The 18,851-nt window shown below is 47.7% G+C and overlaps 1 protein-coding gene across 1 annotated transcript; it reads left to right on the top strand.

Moving 5' to 3' along the window:
- The first annotated feature begins 331 nt into the window (after nt 1–331).
- On the top strand, nt 332–14,662 carry IBR1 (indole-3-butyric acid response 1). Its single transcript, XM_078587185.1, has 6 exons — nt 332–568; nt 670–786; nt 13,386–13,520; nt 13,594–13,719; nt 14,218–14,319; nt 14,397–14,662. The coding sequence occupies exons 1-6, from the start codon at nt 449–451 to the stop codon at nt 14,544–14,546; spliced, it is 750 nt and encodes a 249-aa protein (XP_078443311.1). The 5' UTR covers nt 332–448; the 3' UTR covers nt 14,547–14,662.
- Nucleotides 14,663–18,851: the final 4,189 nt, after the last annotated feature.

Raw genomic sequence — 18,851 nt, 5'->3', positions numbered from 1 at the left:
GATAGAGAGAGAGAGATAGATAGATATATTTATAGATAGATAGATAGATAGAGATAGATAGATAGATAGAGAGAGAGAGAGATAGATAGATATATTTATAGATAGATAGATAGAGAGAGATAGATAGATAGATAGATAGAGAGAGAGAGATAGATAGAGAGTTATATATAGATAGATAGATAGATATATATATATAGAGATATATATATATATATATAGAGAGAGAGAGAGAGAGAGAGAGAGAGAGAGAGAGAGAGAGAGAGAGAGAGAGAGAGAGAGAGAGAGAGAGAGAGAGAGAGAGGAGCTCAGATAAAAACCGTGAGGAGAGCTTAAGAGATACTGAGAGAGTGAAAGGGAGAATCAGAAGAGAGAGAGCGAGAGCATAAGAGATACTGAGAGAGTGAAAGGGAGAATCAGAAGAGAGAGAGCGAGGCAGAGTTTCTGAGAGATGAAGAGGTTGGAAGGGAAGGTGGCGATCGTGACCGCTTCGACGCAAGGAATTGGCTTCGGGATCGCGGAGAGACTTGGCCGGGAAGGCGCTGCAGTGGTCATCTCGTCGCGCAGGCAGGTCCGCTTCATACGCCCTTCCTCAACCTGTAATCTTGCGAGCTAACACCGATCGGATCGATTATAGGGTTTCTCAGATCTTTCTCCGTGGAATTTTTGCAGCGGAACGTTGATGAGGCCGTGGAGAAGCTGAGGGCCAAGGGGATCGAGGTCACGGGCGTCGTCTGCCATGTTGCAAACGCGCAGCATAGAAAAAATCTGATTACGAAGACCATTGAGGTAATCCGAATGTATATTTTCTTTTATTTGGACCCAATCTGCTGAAACCGACGTATAATTGTAATTCTGATGGCTAATCCGCATCTCCGAAATGAGTTTAGCCGTCGAGTGGTTGAATCTGGTGTCTGGAAACCGATTAACAGCGTGTTACGTACGCCTGCTTGCATTAAAGTTGTGTTCTTCTGGAACCCAGAGCAGTGTTCGTTTTGATTTTAGTTTCCAGTTTTCCCCTGGGTCCCCCCGCTCTTTGAATTTTCGTCCTGTTTGCCTAATTTTTCTCTTTTAACAGGTGTTGACTTTGATTGTGAACTTAATCGTAGACACCTAAATCATGTGTTTACAGTCAAATATGGGAAGAAAAAATACAGCACATCTTGTCATGTTGGCCAATCAATGTATGAGGGGACAAGCATGGCAGTAAGCGCTGCCTTTGTCTCAAAAATCTTTGGCGTATTTCTTTCGGTTCAAAGTACAATCATTTCCTCAAGAACATGGTCTGTCTTTCTTTCCGCCAACCCATTATGTTGGGGTCACTACTACGCGAAGCTTCATAATTTACACAATCTTCAAAAAACTAACTTACATCTTAGACTCAAAAGTCTTTTATTCGACTTGTAATACTTAATTCTTATTTGAATTGTTTCTTCATCGTTGTATACAAATTTTTTTCCTACTGAGTCTAGTGTATTCATCCACTAAATCTCAAACCGGCAAAATTCAAATATTTAAAAACTAGGATTTGCTCTGTGTACGGTAAGAATTGGCTGAAGAGGGCAAGAAGTTTTGGAAGATGAAGGGAGACTGGAGGATATGATATGATCCGCCCTCATTTTTTAGTCTTTGAAGGATTATAATTGAGGCTCAGATGATCGTAACTGACAAGAAGGATGGATGAGGGGCAAGATGGGAAGCTGATACATATATCCTTAAAGATCCGATCAAGAAACACAGAAATAAGAGAGAAAAATGACCCTTCACTTATGCACCAAGAAATACAGGACCGATTTTATGCACTGAGATGAATTAGAAGAATTGCCATGAGAATAGTTCACAAGACACTACAGGCAAGATAGAAGTATAGCCCGTACGCTGATGGATCGGTGTGTCCTTGTTGGAGAGCTCTCCAGATTGGTTACCTCTCCGCTGGATCTTCGAGAATTTCCATTGCTCTAGCCTATTACATTCAATGGTTGTTTGCCCTCTTATTTTTAGTGTGGTGGGGAGGTTCTGTTACATTCTTTACAAGAATGTACTGTTGTCGTTTCAAGGGAAGGAAAGCAAATCAGGACACACATGCCCGAGTGTTTGCACGTATCAATCAGTTCAAAAGGGAAGAAACGGCGCAGGAGAAGAGACCATCCTCATTTCCAGCAAATCGAATTCAGATAGGGAACAGAAGCAGCTGAGTGCCGGAGGCTGCAGCAGCAGATCCCATCCGCGGCCGGAGAGGATTATGTCCATCACAGGCGGCCAATCCTATTGTCTTTTTTTTCTTCTAGCATCAGTGATGGAACTCAGAACATTTCTTGGATATTTGCCTTTGGCTTGGAATTGAGTAAATCGTTGATTCTTCTTGGATAATTCCATTTCTTGATACCGAATTTAGTGTATCAGGTTCGAATTAGAATCTTGGGAGAGGGAAAAACTTAGGAGGTCACTGTTGGCCAGTGCTCCTCTATATTCCGTTTCTTTCTGTTTTATCTTAAAGCCCCTCTCGCCTGTTGTTATATTTCTTTCAACCCCTTCTTTTATGTATTTTTTAAAAATATGGTTAAGTAGGCCTGTTGCATGTGAGGATACTTGAGGACAGTTATTGTGCCTGGCCTGTTACCATGTAATCTGTAATTATACGAGTCTCAACGAGTTAATGTATGTGATATTTTTTCTCTTTCCCAAACCTCAGCTGCTAAGTGTTATCAATGACGGAGAGGAAGAGGACATGGATGCGGAAAGTCGTGAGAGTAAGGATTAACCATCCATTTGCTATGAGGAAATGGTTATCATATAGATAACGATGAGGATGATGTTCTCGGTCTGAACTGCATCGAGCATGATGTTATAGGATGCCACTATCTAATAATGGATAGTGGTAATGTAGCTACCGCTGTGTTATCAGAACTAATATACGGTAGCCTTTCATACATCGACAACCCATGAGGATATCTGATATGATTCGCCGGAGTGTCTATGCCAGAAAACCGGCAGCAGCCCATTTCGGATGTGCAGGCACAGCCCACTTCAGCTCCTACTTAAGCCCTACCTCCAGGAAGGGCAGGAAGTATGATGCACCGTGAGTCTCTCTAGTTCCCTCCTCCCCCCCTCATTCCGGTTGTGACTCTCCCTTTCTCTGTGCTCGGGGGCCGGATGTCGTCGCCCGTCGAGCAACAACCGCTCGTTGGCCATCCTTCGCCACTTCACCCTCCCCATTTCTCCTCTCTCTACCCTGGGATTATCTCTCGCCACTTCCCTCCCTCGTCCCTCTGTAAGCGCTTTGAGATCTTGGATTATCATTTCGTGTTGGACATCGAATTACATTGTGCAAAGCGTTAATTATGAGACATGAAAAACTGGGTGAACTGTGGTTGATGATGGTTCTCGTCCATAAACTGCCTTTAAAGTAGACATGCTAATTGAAGTGTGTAAAGATGTATTGTAGCTGTACTCAGCCCAAGGAAGAAATTCCACCCCACCTTTAGGATGATCAGCTGTGAAACAACCGCAAGCAACATTTTAGGCTGCAATTGGTGACTTCTGTCTGGACCCCTGTCTCTAAATGATAGGAAGAGCTTAATGATAAACTAGTTCCTGGTAGTTTGTGGAGGTCTTCCAGAATTGGCTGATGAATAGACAACCTCTGTATGAATAGGTAATGGTTGAAGTAAACTGGCAGATTTGAGATTGGATAATTTATGCCTTTGGCAATGGTCACATTTGTTCATGTGCTCCTTGACATGCTGTCACATTCCTGCACTAAAGATTTGCTGAGAGATTCTTTTGTAGTTTTTGTGAAACCTGCCACGACTGCCACTGATTTTGGCATCATGAAACTTGTAAAGAACAGTGGGGATCAATGACGATTTCTGTTGTAGAATGATTCATCTTTTGTAGGCACAATAGTCCTTGATGGATGGAATGTATGGGATATTTGGATGGGTCTGATGAGCATTCAGCCTCAATCTGTGAGAGTTTTGCATGGGAAGAAATTTCACGACCAGTGGTGGTCCAGTCTCTCCATTGGCTTACGACAATTGTATTTGTATTTTCTTCAGAGTTTTCCATGGACCTGGATAAGGTGTTGGTTAAGATTTTTTTTCCTTGACTTGAACTGAATTCCAAAGTCCAGGCCCATTACTTTGATCATCTGATGGTGGTAATTCAAAATTTCCTTTTGGTAATTCAAAATTTTGAGTCTAAATTGATCTGTGTTGATAAAAAATTTCTGAAATAATAGATTGTGGTTCCATTTGTTAGCTGCGCCAACAACTGCCAAAAATTCGTTCATATGCTTCCCTTATAAAGGGACCCGCTTTTATTATTATTTTTTTTTGAGGAAAATAGAGAGAGTCCCCCAGAATAGGGACCCCCCGTTGCCATTGATATAATGACATAGAAAATCAAGTCATGCATTACAAGGGGGACGAAATCAGGGGGCCACAGCCACCTCTCTTCCAAAAATTTGCCAATCCCCTAGCGTCGTGCAGAATAGCATCGACAGAGGGAGGCCTCCCCTTGAAGATGACTTCATTTCGGTGTAGCCATATCGCCCAAAGGTGGGCGAAGATCCGTTGCCACTCCGGCTCCCGGCGGAACAGCCCACCACTGATGGAGTTCCAAAAGTACTCTTCAGTAGCGGGGTCAACGCTACCCACCCTGGCCGCCTGCCACACAGCCTGGGCCGTCGGGCATTGGAAGAACAGGTGGCCACAGTCTTCCACCGCCCCGGAGCATAGGACACATTCGGCAGTATTCCCCGGGTACCAGCGTTGACGGAACTGTCGCGTCACCAGTCTACGCCGCAAGAGAAGCCAGCCGAAGATTTTCACCTTCAGTGGGATTCGCCGCCTCCACAGTATTCGACTTCGGGGAATGAGGGAGCGGTCTGCTGGACTCCTCTGTCCCCGCAGAATGCGGTATGCAGTTTTGGCCGAAAAACTGGCTCCTCGCCACTCCCAGGTGTCCCGCGCCCCTTCTTGCGGCTGCAAAGAGGCAATCAATCGCTGTAACTGGAGGAAGTCTTCCATTCGTTGCTCGGAAAGATGGGCAGGTAATGTTGGGCACCACGCATTGTCCCACATCCCCCGAACCGGGGCACTGGGGGCGGGCGAGAGACCATATAATCTGGGGAATAGGTCTCGCAGGGGCCCAAGACCGGTCCAATCGTCCAACCAGAACCGAAGGCTGGTTCCATCCCCTAGCTTCGGCCGAAAGAGAGGCTGAGCCTTGGCGAAGACCCCCCTCAGCCCCCTGATGAAAGCGGAGTCCCCTCGGAGGGGTGTAGCCCATTGCTCCCAGTCCATTCCCCTTCCGTAGCTGTCGTGCAGGACCGCCGTGACCTGATCTGATGGAGGCTGCATCAGTCGACGTACCCATTTGATCAGCAGAGCCATGTTGGTGTGCTGAATGTGCCTGACACCGAGGCCTCCCTGTGACGTGGGGAGACATACAGTGTCCCAGCTGACGAGGGCCACGCCCCTCGATTCCCCTTGACTGGGCCTGCTCCAAAAAAATTGCCGCATGCAGCTTTCAAGCCTTCTACGAACGCTCACCGGCATCCTGAAGACTGACATGAAGTGTAGAGGAATCGCGACTAGCACAGCCTTCACCAAGACCAGTTGCCCTCCTCGAGACAAGAGACGACCTCGCCAGCCTCCCAGCCGTTGTTCAACCCTCTCCACCACCGGTTGCCATTCCCGTGCTCCAACTCGGCCATCAGTGAGAGGCAGGCCCAAATACCGAATGGGCAGGGAGCCAATCGGCGTATATAGAAGTTGGGAGCACTGACACAAATCTTCTGGAGATAGCCCGATACCGACGAGTGTAGACTTGGCCCTATTCAGTTTGAGTCCAGAGAAATCGGAGAAGATGTCCAGCAAGATCGAGAGGTTCTCAGCCTCCTCCACCGATCCCTCGATGAAAAAAGTAGTGTCGTCTGCATACTGAAGGAGTGGGATCCCGCTAGGCCAGCCAGGGGTGTGAAATCCTCTGAGCAGCCCCTTGCACACAACCGTTCGAGCACCGCGTCAAGGTATCCGCCGCCAATATAAATAAAAGCGGGGCCAGTGGACATCCTTGCCGGATACCCCTTTGGGGGTGGATCCAGCCCCCTTGAGGTCGGCCATTGACTAGGACTGCAAAAGTGCTGGTCGCTACACAGAGCTTCATCCATCGCACCCAAACCTCCGGGAAACCACGCTTGCAATACATTCCAGAGATATCGCCAGTCAAGCGTATCATATGCCTTGGCGAAGTCCACCTTCCACATAAATCCGGAGGTGCCTGTTCGCCTCCAGGCCGCAAGAATTTCCTCTGCCACAACCACACTCTCCACCATGTGTCTACCCGGGACAAAAGCAGATTGAAGAGGGCTCACTAAGTAGCCGATTCCCTCGCGGAATCTGTTGGCAAGTACCTTGGCGATGATCAGGTATATCGATTGGAGAGCGATGGGCCTGAACTCTCCCACTTGTTCAGCGCCCGGATATTTTGGGATAAGCACGATATAAGCTTTGTTCAGCCGGTCCATCTCGCAGGTACCATTCCGGAATTCCTCAAAAGCCGCCATGACCTCCTGACCCACCATATCCCAGCACTCCTTGTAGAAGAAAATTGGCATGCCGTCCGGTCCCGGAGCCCCTTCAGCATTCAACCCACGAATGGCCAGCTGAGCCTCTTCAGTTGAGAAAGGCTCGATTAGCTTAGTTCGTTGCTCTTCCGAGATCCTGGGTGCGTCGGCTCCAGACCACTTCCATTTGTTACGCGGTCCCCGACGGTAGAAAGCCCGAAAGTGGTTAGCTAGGGCACGTCCAACCTCTGTCTGGCCGCTGACCACTGTCCCCTCCACCCGTAAATGGTTGATCTTGTTCATTCTTCGTCTCCCACTTGCTGCTTGATGGAAGAAGCGGGTAGTTGCATCCCCTGCCGCCAGCCAAAGCTGCCGTGATCGCTGTCGCCAGTCCATTTCAGTCTTTAAATCCTCCTCAGCCACTACGTCCCGATGGGCTTGACGCGTCGCCAACTCCTCCGCTGATAAAGGCCGGCTATCCTCCTCTGTGTCCCATCGTTGTATCTCCGCAAGAGCAGCGTCCCTGGTTTGGTTCCGGTCCTCGCGAATCTTCCGGCGGAAGTCGACGCGGTGTCGGCGGCGCCCTGTCCGCTTAGTAGCCAGCCGTGCGGCTGATCCGATAGCAGGAACAGTACCCCACCACTCGCAGCTCGCCTCTTGAAGCCCTCCTCTCGTAACCAGGAACGATCTAGCTTGAAATAGGGGGGCTTTGCAGTTCCTGTTTGTGCCTGCCAGGAAATAGGAGTATGATCAGAAATAGGGCGGGGTCGGGACGTGACCTCTGCGAGCGGAAACATCTCCAGCAGCGCGATGGAGCATAGGAATCGATCGAGTCGAGAGCGCGCCAGAGGGCCTGCTGCGCTTCGCCAGGTGAATCGTCGGTCCGAGGGCCCCATTTCTTGAAATCCACAGTTGGCCAGTAGGTTCCTGAACTCCGCCGAACCTGGGTCCATCCCCCCCAAGCCATTCGGCCTGTCCTCGGCCGCCACAGTCACATTGAAATCACCACCAATGAGAATCGGGAGCTCCTGAAATTTGTGGGCAAAGGCGTAAATATCTTCCCACAGTTCCCCTCTTCGTGAGGCCGGTGGTCCGTAGGCCAAGGCCACCACCCATGTCCGCCCGTCCTCACGGTTGGACAAACGGGCCGCAACCACATGCCGCCCTTTCCACTCTTCCAGCTTATCAAAGTCCTCCACCCTCCAAGCCACTGCAATACCCCCTGATCGGCCAATTGCATCACCGGTTACTTGTGCTCCATCACCCCCCCGGCCGAGGGCGCCCCACACTTGGGGTAGATCCTGCTCTAACATAGTCTCTTGGATGCACACCACCTTTGCCCCCCATTCATTGATATATCTTCCCACTACTCCTCGCCTTCGCTCGTCACGGAGGCCTCGCACGTTCCATGAGAGGCAATTCATGGGGAGGCTACCGTGGCGCCCTCTACTGTCGAAGCCATCGTAGCTCCTGCTGCCTCCGCAATCATTCTCGTCTTGGGATGTTCAACACGTTCTGGCGCTGTCCCCTGGGAGCTGGGCTCAGCCGCGATAGGGGCAGCTGGGGAGGTGGCCCCTTCGTCTGCCATGACACCTTCCCTTGTTGCTTGAGTCCATGCTTCTCTCCCCTCCGATGAGTCATTCTTGGCTGCTTGCTCAGGAGTTGCATCGCGCGTTGTCGGAGGATTGCGCCCCAAATTTTGAATGAGCGAAGAAACGCTCTCGGAGCCAATCGTGGAAAGCGCCGCAGACTTTTACCTCCACTCTGTTCGGCCTGCCTGAGGCCCTGAGGTTCCCCTGGTGGACCGTCCGTCCCCTTCGATGCCTGTGGGGGGGTTCCCGACCATCACAAAGTTGGCCGATCGAGGAAGAGGAGGAGGCGGTGGGACCACCAAGAGCTGGACAACCGGGGCCCCTGGGGCCGCCTCGCATAAAACTGATCGAGGGAGCATGCCGACGTTGTGGGGTTCCACTTCAAGCACTGTGATTAGAGGGTCTCCGCTCTCCAGCTTGGTGGAAATAATCCGGCGAAGGCGAGCAAATTTTCGCACCATATGGGCTGCGTGTTCCACTGAGCGATATCCGAACGGAATGCCATGAGCCTCCACCAAGATCGTACCGTTCTTTATCTTGCATCCCCCGTCTGTCTTTTTGACTCCCCGCCATTTGACTGTTCCTTGCGCCGGCATCTGCTGGTGCCATCCACAGATGTTTTCTCTTGCTGCCCGAGGCAATCTTCTAAGTAGGAATTGTTTCTCGTCCACCATTTGGAGTTCCGCCTGAAAAAGCGGGGCATAGTGTTCCGCCAAACCTGCTTGAACTGCCTCCAATGTCGGAGCGCCTCCTTGAACCTCCCCGATGAGAGAGGTGACTCTGAACTCCGCGAAACTTCTCGAGTCAGCACGGCCTCCCAGCTTTAGGTTCATTGGGCACTCGGATCGGCGGTGACCTGTGCGTCGGCATCGGCGGCAGATTACTGGATCTCTGCAGTCTTTTGCGACATGTCCGCGTCCCAGGCACCGGGAGCAGCGGGTCGCGTTGATTCGTTCAAGCCGTCGCTTCTGTTGTGTGGAATGCTCTTCTCGCTGGGCAAATCGGGCTGTCAAAGGGTGCGCACCAGAGCCAGCCCCACGCGGAGCTTCTCGGAGTATGTCTGCAAAAGTACTCCGTTTGCCAGCGTCGGCCTCCGACCCCGCACGGCCTGGACTTCGCCGTTTGCCCTCCCGGTCATTCGGTCCGTGGCGCGGGGGGGCCCGCCAGGCCCTACGGCCATAGCTTTGGCTTCTTCGTCGCCTGGGGCTAGGACTCGGGCGTCTTCCACTTCCCATCCCTCTGGAGCCGATGCTAGGTCGGCACACTCTGGCAAGATGCCCCGGCTCGCCACACTCATAACACTTCATAGCCGACCCCACATGTCGCTCCCGAGTATGGCTACCTCCCCCATGAGACATCTCAACCCTCCATCCATTTTTGCCATCAAGCTCACTGATAGCATCAAGAGCATCCCTTCTGTCAGCAAATTCAACAAAAGCATAACCTGGAGGTTTACGGGCCACCCATACACTTCTCAAAGCGCCGTAGGCCCGAAACTTGTCTTCAAGCTCCCTTTTAGTAAAACTGGCGTCCAGGTTTCCAACGTATATCCGTGCCATGTATTTTGCACAATCGCGCCAAAGGAAACCCTCAGCAGATCCTTCACGTCGGCGAGAGGGGTGGAACCCTGCTTCAGGAAAAAACGGCCGCCCTGAACCGACCGGCAGCGTCGCCCCCAGTCCTTTCTTTCTTCTTCCTCGGGCTCTAGGGTTTCCGGTTCTCGCTCGAGCTCCCTTCCATGGCAGAAATCTTCATCACCCTGGATGTGGAAGCTGGGTCGGGAGCCGACGGAGAGGCTGGAGGAGGCGAGAGATTTTGCAGCAGACGGCGGAGGGGGGGCCGTCGGCGTCGGCGACGAGGCAAGTGCCGACGACGAGTGGGCCACCGTCGGGGCCGACGGCGGAGATCGTGCCCGACGGCGGAGATCGTCAAGCTCCAGTGCCGACCAAGATGACTTCCCCCTTGATTAAACTCTTCTGATCGTCATGCCTACGGGAGACGAAGAAGGAGCGATCGAGTGGATGATTCATCATTGACGTTGTCGTCCAGTTTCCATTTTTGATATCCTTCACATTGGCCATCGACCCGCTTTTATTTTTTTTCTGGGCCCAATAATTGTAGGGCCCCGATTGGCAGCAAATATAAATACATTCAAAGGCTATTGTGCCTTCAAAAGCTTCATCATTCTACTACTTAAATCGTCATTGATCCCCACTGTTCTTTACAAGTTTTATGATGCCAAAATCAGCGGCAGTCGTGGCAGGTTTCACAAAAGCTACAAAAGAATCTCTCAGTAAATCTTTTGTGCAGGAATGTGACAGCATATCAAGGAGCACATGGTTGGTATTTAGCCTTGGAATCGATGAACCAGATTATTATTTAAACTCTTCCTATCATCTAGAGACTTGTAAAGGAAATTCACAGGGCTCCTTTCTGACCAGATTCCTCTTGATAGTATTTAGGAGGGAGATGACTAAGATTTGAAGAAGAAGATGAAGATTTGATAGTAGTTGCGTGCAAGGGTCTTGAGCATGCCTCTATGGACAGAAATATAGCCGATTGATTTCGTCCTGTCGGCCAGGTTTGCCACAGGACTGTCAGATTTGCTTCTGCTTTGATAGAGATACATAACTTGCTGGATTCCAAATGGTTGGTACCACGGGATTTTGGAGCAAAATTTTCGATTGAGTGAGTCTATTAAGATGTGCCATTTCCAAGTTCTTGATCCATCGGAGGAAGATAAGCCACAAGTAGCTCAAAGTTCATACTATGATCTGAAATGGTGCCAGTCTGATGCTGGTTGAATAATTGTTGTCGAAGATATTTCGAGGGAAAACCATAACTGCGCTCAAATTTCTGTTTGAAATCTGACAAATTTTCAAATCTTAATTGTTTTTCCTTAGAACGAGAGCTCTGATTCAATACTCCTAAAACATTACAAGTGTCTGTGCGAGCAGAATACTGCATGGCTGGAGCACGGATGATCAATGAAGAGTGTTTTCTGTAGGAGTTGTGACCCCTCAGATAAGGTTCCTGGCTCTCCATCCTGTCTCTCCTTGTGTTGTGACCCCTCTGATAAGAATAGAATGGTCGGAGAGTAGAATAGGAATGATCGGCGGGGTCAAATGGAGGAGACATGGATCGACGGGGAACGTGCCATCTGTAGACACAGTGCGGGTTGACAATTTGCAGGGGCTGGGATCGTCTAAGATCGTTGGGGTATGCATCAGATTGGAGGGTGCTTTGTGAAGATTTGGTACGGCTATCCGGGGGGTAGGGGATTGCTGGATGGTCGAGGGGACACAACCGAAATTGAGAGGATTGAGACAATGAGCCAAGCAGCCGATCTTACATTAATTCTTGACTGCCCACCTTGAGGGGGTTCCTAAAGCTATTTATAGAGAAAAGAAGCAATCTAACCTAAAACATCAAATGCCATCTCTGCGTACTTTTGTAAATCAGTCTTGGGGTAGAGGTCTTGTTTAGAAGTGGCATGAACATCTTGAAGTATAGGCTGATAAGTCTCTGATGAAGACTTACCAAAGCAAGAGAAGGCTCCAGACTACCTCCGCACGCGCGAACTGATGTGCACGTGCAACCTTTCAAATAAGCGCGGGAATTGCTATATAAAGAAGGGGCGGCCTTCCTATCAAAGGGCAAGAAGTTTGTTTGTGTCATCTCGTCGTGAGGAGGGAGATTCTTCCCGCTTGAAGTTTGTTGCTGTGCAGACTGATCCGGCAGCAGCCACCTCGATCTGATCAGGGAAGTTACCGTAGAACTTTCTCTATATTCTATCAAAGACACTCTAGATCGTTTCCTTCTCTATCGTTTGGAATCTGGTTCTGATACCACCACTTCCCAGAGTAATTCCCAGGAGATTGTGGATCTCGATTTAGGAATGTAATATGAAACTCCAAATTACAATGTAGCTTGATTCATGAACAGAAACAAGAATAGAAAATAGACTTCAGATAGGTGGAACTGGATTTGACTCGAACAGCTTCCCTCCGGCCGTGGGCTCCCGCTGCTCTGGCCTCCGGTCGCTTGACCGCTGGTTCTTGAAAAATCTGTCTTATTCTTCCCACTCGATGGAGCTTTTAAAGCACATTCCCCTGTGCGACCCCGCACGTGTCTGTAACAACCTTTCTTTGTCTTTTTCTCCTTCTTTGATACTTACGAGTGAAGAATGCATCAGGTTCACACTATTCTCATGTTTGTGGTTGAATATTGTGGTTGCTATTAGACCTCAGTGTCGAGATCTTGCTTGTCCCATGCTCTTCTCTTACAGATTTCCCCAGGACCTTACCACCTACACGGATACTGTATATGCTAGAGACAGAGGCGGCAGGAAGTTTCGGTGGAAACCCTATAACATGGAGAAGCAAGAAGCAAAATATGGTTTCTAGTTCCAGCTCAGAATCAGAGTTTCGCGCTATGGCTGGTACCGCACCAGAAATGATGTGGATTCAGTCCTTATGTGTCAAGATTAACTTTCAGGTATGTGCACCCTTGTGTATATACTGTGAAATAGGTGGCTATCTCCATTTTGCTAGCAGTCTGACCTTCCATGCATGTGGCTTCTGCTGGCCAATTGGTGGACATTCTCTCCAAAATCTTGAGCGGGTACTATTTGGATTTCCACATCCTCTAATACATTTTTGAGAGACTCGAATGAGATGCCTATCTGTTCAGATGCAGGGTTGCGGTTTGTAGTTTTGATGGAAATCATCGCCCTTCTTTTCTCAAAGCCATGCTTCCGCATTCCAGTTCCTAATCTCAATCTCTTTAGTTCCAGATCTTGTCCATGGAATAGAAGAACTCAAATCAAAAGGAAAGAGGAAGATAGTTGATGAAGGGAGAGATTGGTCTCGATCTCTTGCTGGCCGACGGGAACTGCTCCGACTGCTCCAGCTTCCGCGCCCCCCTCTAGCCGCTTGGGCTTCTTGTTGAAATCTTTCATGCTCGCTCCTTCTCAGACCACTCAATTTATAAGTGAGTTGAAGTTAAAACGACGCCCGTTGTGCCGTTTCCCGCCCTCCTAAAACGGCGTCTCCTGTAGGCCTGCTTGAAGCGCTTATCAGTGTCTAAATATGAATGTTGGTATGTAAAGCCGCAGTTGATTTGTGAGGCCGAGTTCACTAAAATTTACGAGTCATCTTTTTTTTCTCCACATTAACTTTTAACGTTATTTACTTTGTGAAACTAAAATTTATTTATTCTTTCAGAAATATAAGAATATAGATATTATTGTCTCGAATGCTGCCGCTAATCCATCCATCGAAGGCATACTGGCTTCTGAAGAATCTGTTATTGACAAAATATGGGAGATCAACGTGAAGGGTTCAATTTTGCTCATAAAGGTAACTAATCTGGTTTAATTAGTGGTTTTATTATACCCTTCTTGTTAGCCTCACGAGGTCAGTTGTCTGCCAGGACACAGCGCCATATCTCAAGAAGGGCTCCTCTGTGATATTTGTCTCCTCGATTACTGCTTACCATCCAAGTGAATCGATGTTCATGTATGGAGTTACCAAGACTGCTCTGTTGGGGCTTACCAAGGTGAATTTTTTTATAAAAAAGAGTTCTTGCCTTTTCTATTAGGTTTAAGGTGATTTTCTTGGCGTTTGTTTATGTTTATTTTAGAACCCTGAAAATACTCTGTAGTTCCCCGCTTGATTTTCAAGTTATAAGATCACTTTTGTTACATTGAATTTACTATACTGCGTTGACGTTCTGCGGAAAGAAGCCTTCCTTCTATCAAATTTACTTTTAAAAATAGTCAAAAGAACGAAAACCCAAGTAAACTATGATTTCCCCGGACAGAGATAAAGGTTGATGGAAATGTGGGTCTCACCGGAGAAAAAAAGGGTTTCTTCAGATCTTTTGAAGTCTTCCACCCATTTAATTTCTTTTTTCTTTAATGGATAATAATAAAAATCCTTTTCCCCATGCGACACTCGCTTACTTGCCGCATCTGCATTTTCCTCCAGTATAAATTGAACTGTTTTTTTTACTCCTTGAAATTTAACAAAAAATGTGTTGATGTTTTTGGGCCAGGCGCTGGCAGCTGAAATGGCTCCTGATACACGGGTGAATTGCATTGCCCCAGGATTTGTTCCCACCCATTTCTCCAATTTTTTATTATCAAATGAGGCCATTGTAAGTCGAATTAATATGATGACGGAAATTGATTCTGGACAATCAACATTGTAATATTTTTCTTTATTTTCCTGCAGAAGAACGAAATTGAGAACCGGACTTTAGTTAAGAGGCTTGGAACGGTGGATGATATTGGAGCAGCGGCTGCATTCTTGGCCTCTGATGATGCTTCTTATATTACAGGAGAGACCCTGGTTGTGGCAGGTGGGGTGCCGTCTCGGCTCTGAGTGCATGACCTGAGATTCGTCGATAAAATTTTCTGCAATAGAATTTGACTATATATTAAATCATTACTGTAATTATGTTTATGAGGATAAAGTCATAGCCTTTCATTTGTCTATCATCAGGACGAGCCTATCTTAAAGTTTTTTTTCTGATGAATGAAAAAATTAGGTTTTATGGCAAGTACTTCTGATTCAGAAGGAGGCTATCTTTTAATGATGGATGTGTGTGTAAGAAATATCTTTTAAGAGGGGTGAGAAGAGAGAGAGAGAGAGAGAGAGAGAGAGAGAGAGAGAGAGAGAGAGAGAGAGAGAGAGAGAGAGAGAGAGAGAGAGAGAGAGAGAGAGAGAGAGAGAGAGAGAGAGAGAGAGAGAGAGAGAGAGAGAGAGAGAGAGAGAGAGAGAGAGAGAGAGAGAGAGAGAGAGAGAGAGAGAGAGAGAGAACTGGAGAGAGACAGAGATAGAGAGGAAGAGAGAACTGGAGAGAGACAGAGATAGAGAGGAAGAGAGAACTGGAGAGAGACAGAGATAGAGAGGAAGAGAGAGAACTGGAGAGTGATAGAGATAGACAGGAAGAGAGAGAACTGGAGAGAGAGAGAGAGAGAGAGGAAGAGAGAACTGGAGAGAGACAGAGATAGAGAGAGAACCGAGAGTGATAGAGATAGACAGGAAGAGAGAGAACTGGAGAGAGACAGAGGCAGAGAGGAAGAGAGAGAACTGGAGAGAGACAGAGATAGAGAGGAAGAGAGAACTGGAGAGAGACAGAGATAGAGAGGAAGAGAGAGAACCGGAGAGTGATAGAGATAGACAGGAAGAGAGAGAACTGGAGAGAGACAGAGGCAGAGAGGAAGAGAGAGAACTGGAGAGAGACAGAGATAGAGAGGAAGAGAGAGAACTGGAGAGAGACAGAGGCAGAGAGGAAGAGAGAGAACTGGAGAGAGACAGAGATAGAGAGGAAGAGAGAACTGGAGAGAGACAGAGATAGAGAGGAAGAGAGAGAACTGGAGAGTGATAGAGATAGACAGGAAGAGAGAGAACTGGAGAGAGACAGAGGCAGAGAGGAAGAGAGAGAACTGGAGAGAGACAGAGATAGAGAGGAAGAGAGAGAACTGGAGAGAGACAGAGGCAGAGAGGAAGAGAGAGAACTGGAGAGAGACAGAGATAGAGAGGAAGAGAGAGAACTGGAGAGAGACAGAGGCAGAAAGGAAGAGAGAGACCTGGAGAGAGACAGAGATAGAGAGGAAGAGAGAACTGGAGAGTGACAAAGATAGAGGAAGAGAGAGAACTGGAGAAAGACAGAGGTGGAGAGGGAGAGAGACAAAGCAGGAGAGAGATAGAGATAGAGAGGCAGAGTGAGAGAGAAAGGGAAAGGGAGGAGGGAGATAAATAGAAAGAACAGGAGAGAGACAGAGATAGAAAGGGAGAGAGAGAGAGAGAGGAAGGGAGAGGGAGGGAGGGAGAGAGAGATAGAGAGAGGGCCAGAGAGAGGCAGAGAGAGAAAGAGGAAGGGAGAGGGAGGGTAGGAGAGAGAGATAGAGATAGAGAGAGAGAGGAAGGGAGAGAGAGGAAGGGAGGGAGAGAGAGATAGAGATAGAGAGAGAGAGGGACAGAGAGAGAGACGAAGGGAGAGTGAGTGAGGGAGGGAGGGAGAGAGAGATAGAGATAAGAGAGAGGGAGGGAGGGAGAGATAGAGAGAGGGACAGAGAGAGAGAGAGGAGGGGAGAGGGAAGGAGGGAGGGAGAGAGAGAGAGAGAGAGGGAGAGAGAGAGAGGGAGAGAGAGAGAGAGAGGGAGGGAGAGGGAGGGAGGGAGAGAGAGAGAGAGAGAGGGAGAGAGAGAGAGAGAGAGGAAGGGAGAGGGAGGGAGGGAGAGAGAGATAGAGAGAGGGACAGAGAGAGAGGCAGAGAAAGGGAGAGGGAGGGAGGGAGAGAGAGAGAGAGAAAGGGAGAGGGAGGGAGGGAGAGAGAGAAGCAGAAAGGGGAGAGGTATAGAGAGAGGGAGGGAGAGAAAGGTAGGTAGATAGGTAGGGAGGGAGGGAGAAAGGGAGAGAGAGGGAGAGGGATGGGCCATCCATCTCACTGAGATGGGAACTGGGACCCCAAATCCTACTATTATGCGAGATAAATGAACGTACAGGTGGTTTGTAGAACACTATTATACAATCTTGAGATGGCCTTAGACTCAATGGACCTGCAGGATCCATGACTTAGATGAGGAGCTGCTGACAAGATGGAGACATGGAATACAAAAAGGGGAATATGTGGGTGGAGATTGGGTGAGGAAGGAAGGGTGGTGGCGAAGGGGAAGGGTGGATCCTCGTCGCCGTGGTCAATGACGGGGAAGCCGAGGTTCAGAGGGGGAGTAAGTGTGCATCTAGGCAGAAAGTGTTCTTCTTGACATGGATATTCATGATCTTTATATCTTTATGATCGTCTCTTATGTGTGAGATAGATAAGAGATGTGTTAACATCAACCCATTAACCATAAATTATGAGAGAGATGGAGAGATGGGAGAGAGAGAGAAAGAGGGGAATAGAGTGAAATACTTCTGTCACTCCATCTCCACAGGGGCAGAGAAAATGTTGTTGTTAGAGGAACACTGGGGAACTTTGGGAAACTCATCTTAGGATGGGATTACTATTTAGATGCTTTCAGCATTAATCCGATTCGCACTTGGCTACCCAGCATTTAACTAGGGCACGATAACTGGTACGCCAGAGGTATGTCCTTCCCGGTATCCTCGTACTAGGGAAAGGTCTTCTCAATTCTCTAATACCCACACCGGATGTGGATCGAACTGTCTCATGCTGTTCTAAACCCAAGTTACGTACCACTTTAATGGGCCAACAGCCCAACCCCGAGTGACGAAGAGCCGACATCGAGGTGCCAAACCTTCCCATCGATGGCAGTGGCGTGTAATGGAGTAGAATCAATAATTTCTGTGTGTGCACAATGTTCATTTGTGATTACATTATTTCATTTTCTCTATTATTTAAAATGATATAGATAACAGATGATTTAGAAAAAAAAACTGAACTAAACTTTTGCTGATGAAACTTAGAGTTTTTGAAATAACGGTGAGATCAGATAGACAAAGAATGGAAATTTTAATGAGGCAAAGATTGTTCAAAGAAATTCTCATCTGCACAAGATTTTGTGAAAAATACTTTAAGGCAGAAAATTGGACAAGGTGATTGATCACAACACAAACTTCTCTAATGTCTCTCCTTATCCTAATGTAATTTTTAACTGTGGATTTGATCAAATTCCACTCTCTTAACGGGGAAGTGATAAGAGTCAAAGCTATGACGGGGGAAAGGAGGCAGAGAGATGGAAGCCTGATTATGTCTTTCATTAAAATTTCCTTCCATCGACCTCGCTCAACCTCTCTCTGTCTCCTTCACGCGATTACCCTCTCTCCTTCTCACTCCCTGTCCCACATTCCCTTGTAACCATCAATTCTATTCCATACATTTCTTTCCATCCATCCCACAAATTTCTTCTCTGCCTCTCTACCCTCTCTAGTTGTTCACATCATCCTTACATCCGCCTCATCTCCAGCATCCTATGTATCCCTCCCTCACCCTTATCCCCTACTACTCAACCTCATGTTTCCCTCTTTCCCATCCTTATTGCATCATACTCCCTCCCTCTTCATCACCCTCAACAGCTTCCTCCTCTCCCAAATGTTGCCATTTGTCCTTAGGATAAGAATAATCATCAAAATCTAATTGATCAGTTTAGTCTTAATGGTTACCGTTCCTCGGCAGCGGCGCCAATTGATGATCTCAATTTTAGGGTTTTAACTTGTCGTTGGTAATTGAGATTATTCAATATATATATATAACAGTGCTAAGGAATATTTGGCTAGCGATGAGTACAGATCGTCTCCACAGGGGACAATGATTAAGGATTCAATATTCTTACTTTAGTGATTATCAATATGAGAAGAGATATTGATGAGAAGATACTAGGGGAGATGGTGATATCAAGTCAAAGATTGTAGACAGTTATAATTCAAACTTGAAATTGGAAAAGAAAAGCATAAATGAAAGTACAATGACCTGAAGCTTGACGTGAGTGAGGTAGAGAACAAGTCGAATATGATAATGAATGAGTAGGTGAACGATATGATGATAGAGAGATGATATTATGGGGACCTATGGAGGTGGTGTGACAATGAAAGATTATCGGAGAATCAAATGATGTTGTTCACTTACTCGATAGATCCTTATGAGTAGGAAACAAGTTCACCCTTATCCCCGACTAAACCTCATGCTATTGATGATGTCGCGAAAGAGCAACGTAAGGC

This window comes from Wolffia australiana, chromosome 15, assembly GCF_029677425.1.
Source record: "Wolffia australiana isolate 7733 chromosome 15, ASM2967742v1".
In the NCBI taxonomy this organism is placed as follows: domain Eukaryota; kingdom Viridiplantae; phylum Streptophyta; class Magnoliopsida; order Alismatales; family Araceae; genus Wolffia; species Wolffia australiana.
The sequence above is the reverse complement of the archived record's forward strand: the minus strand, read 5'-3'. Positions and strand labels throughout refer to the sequence as shown.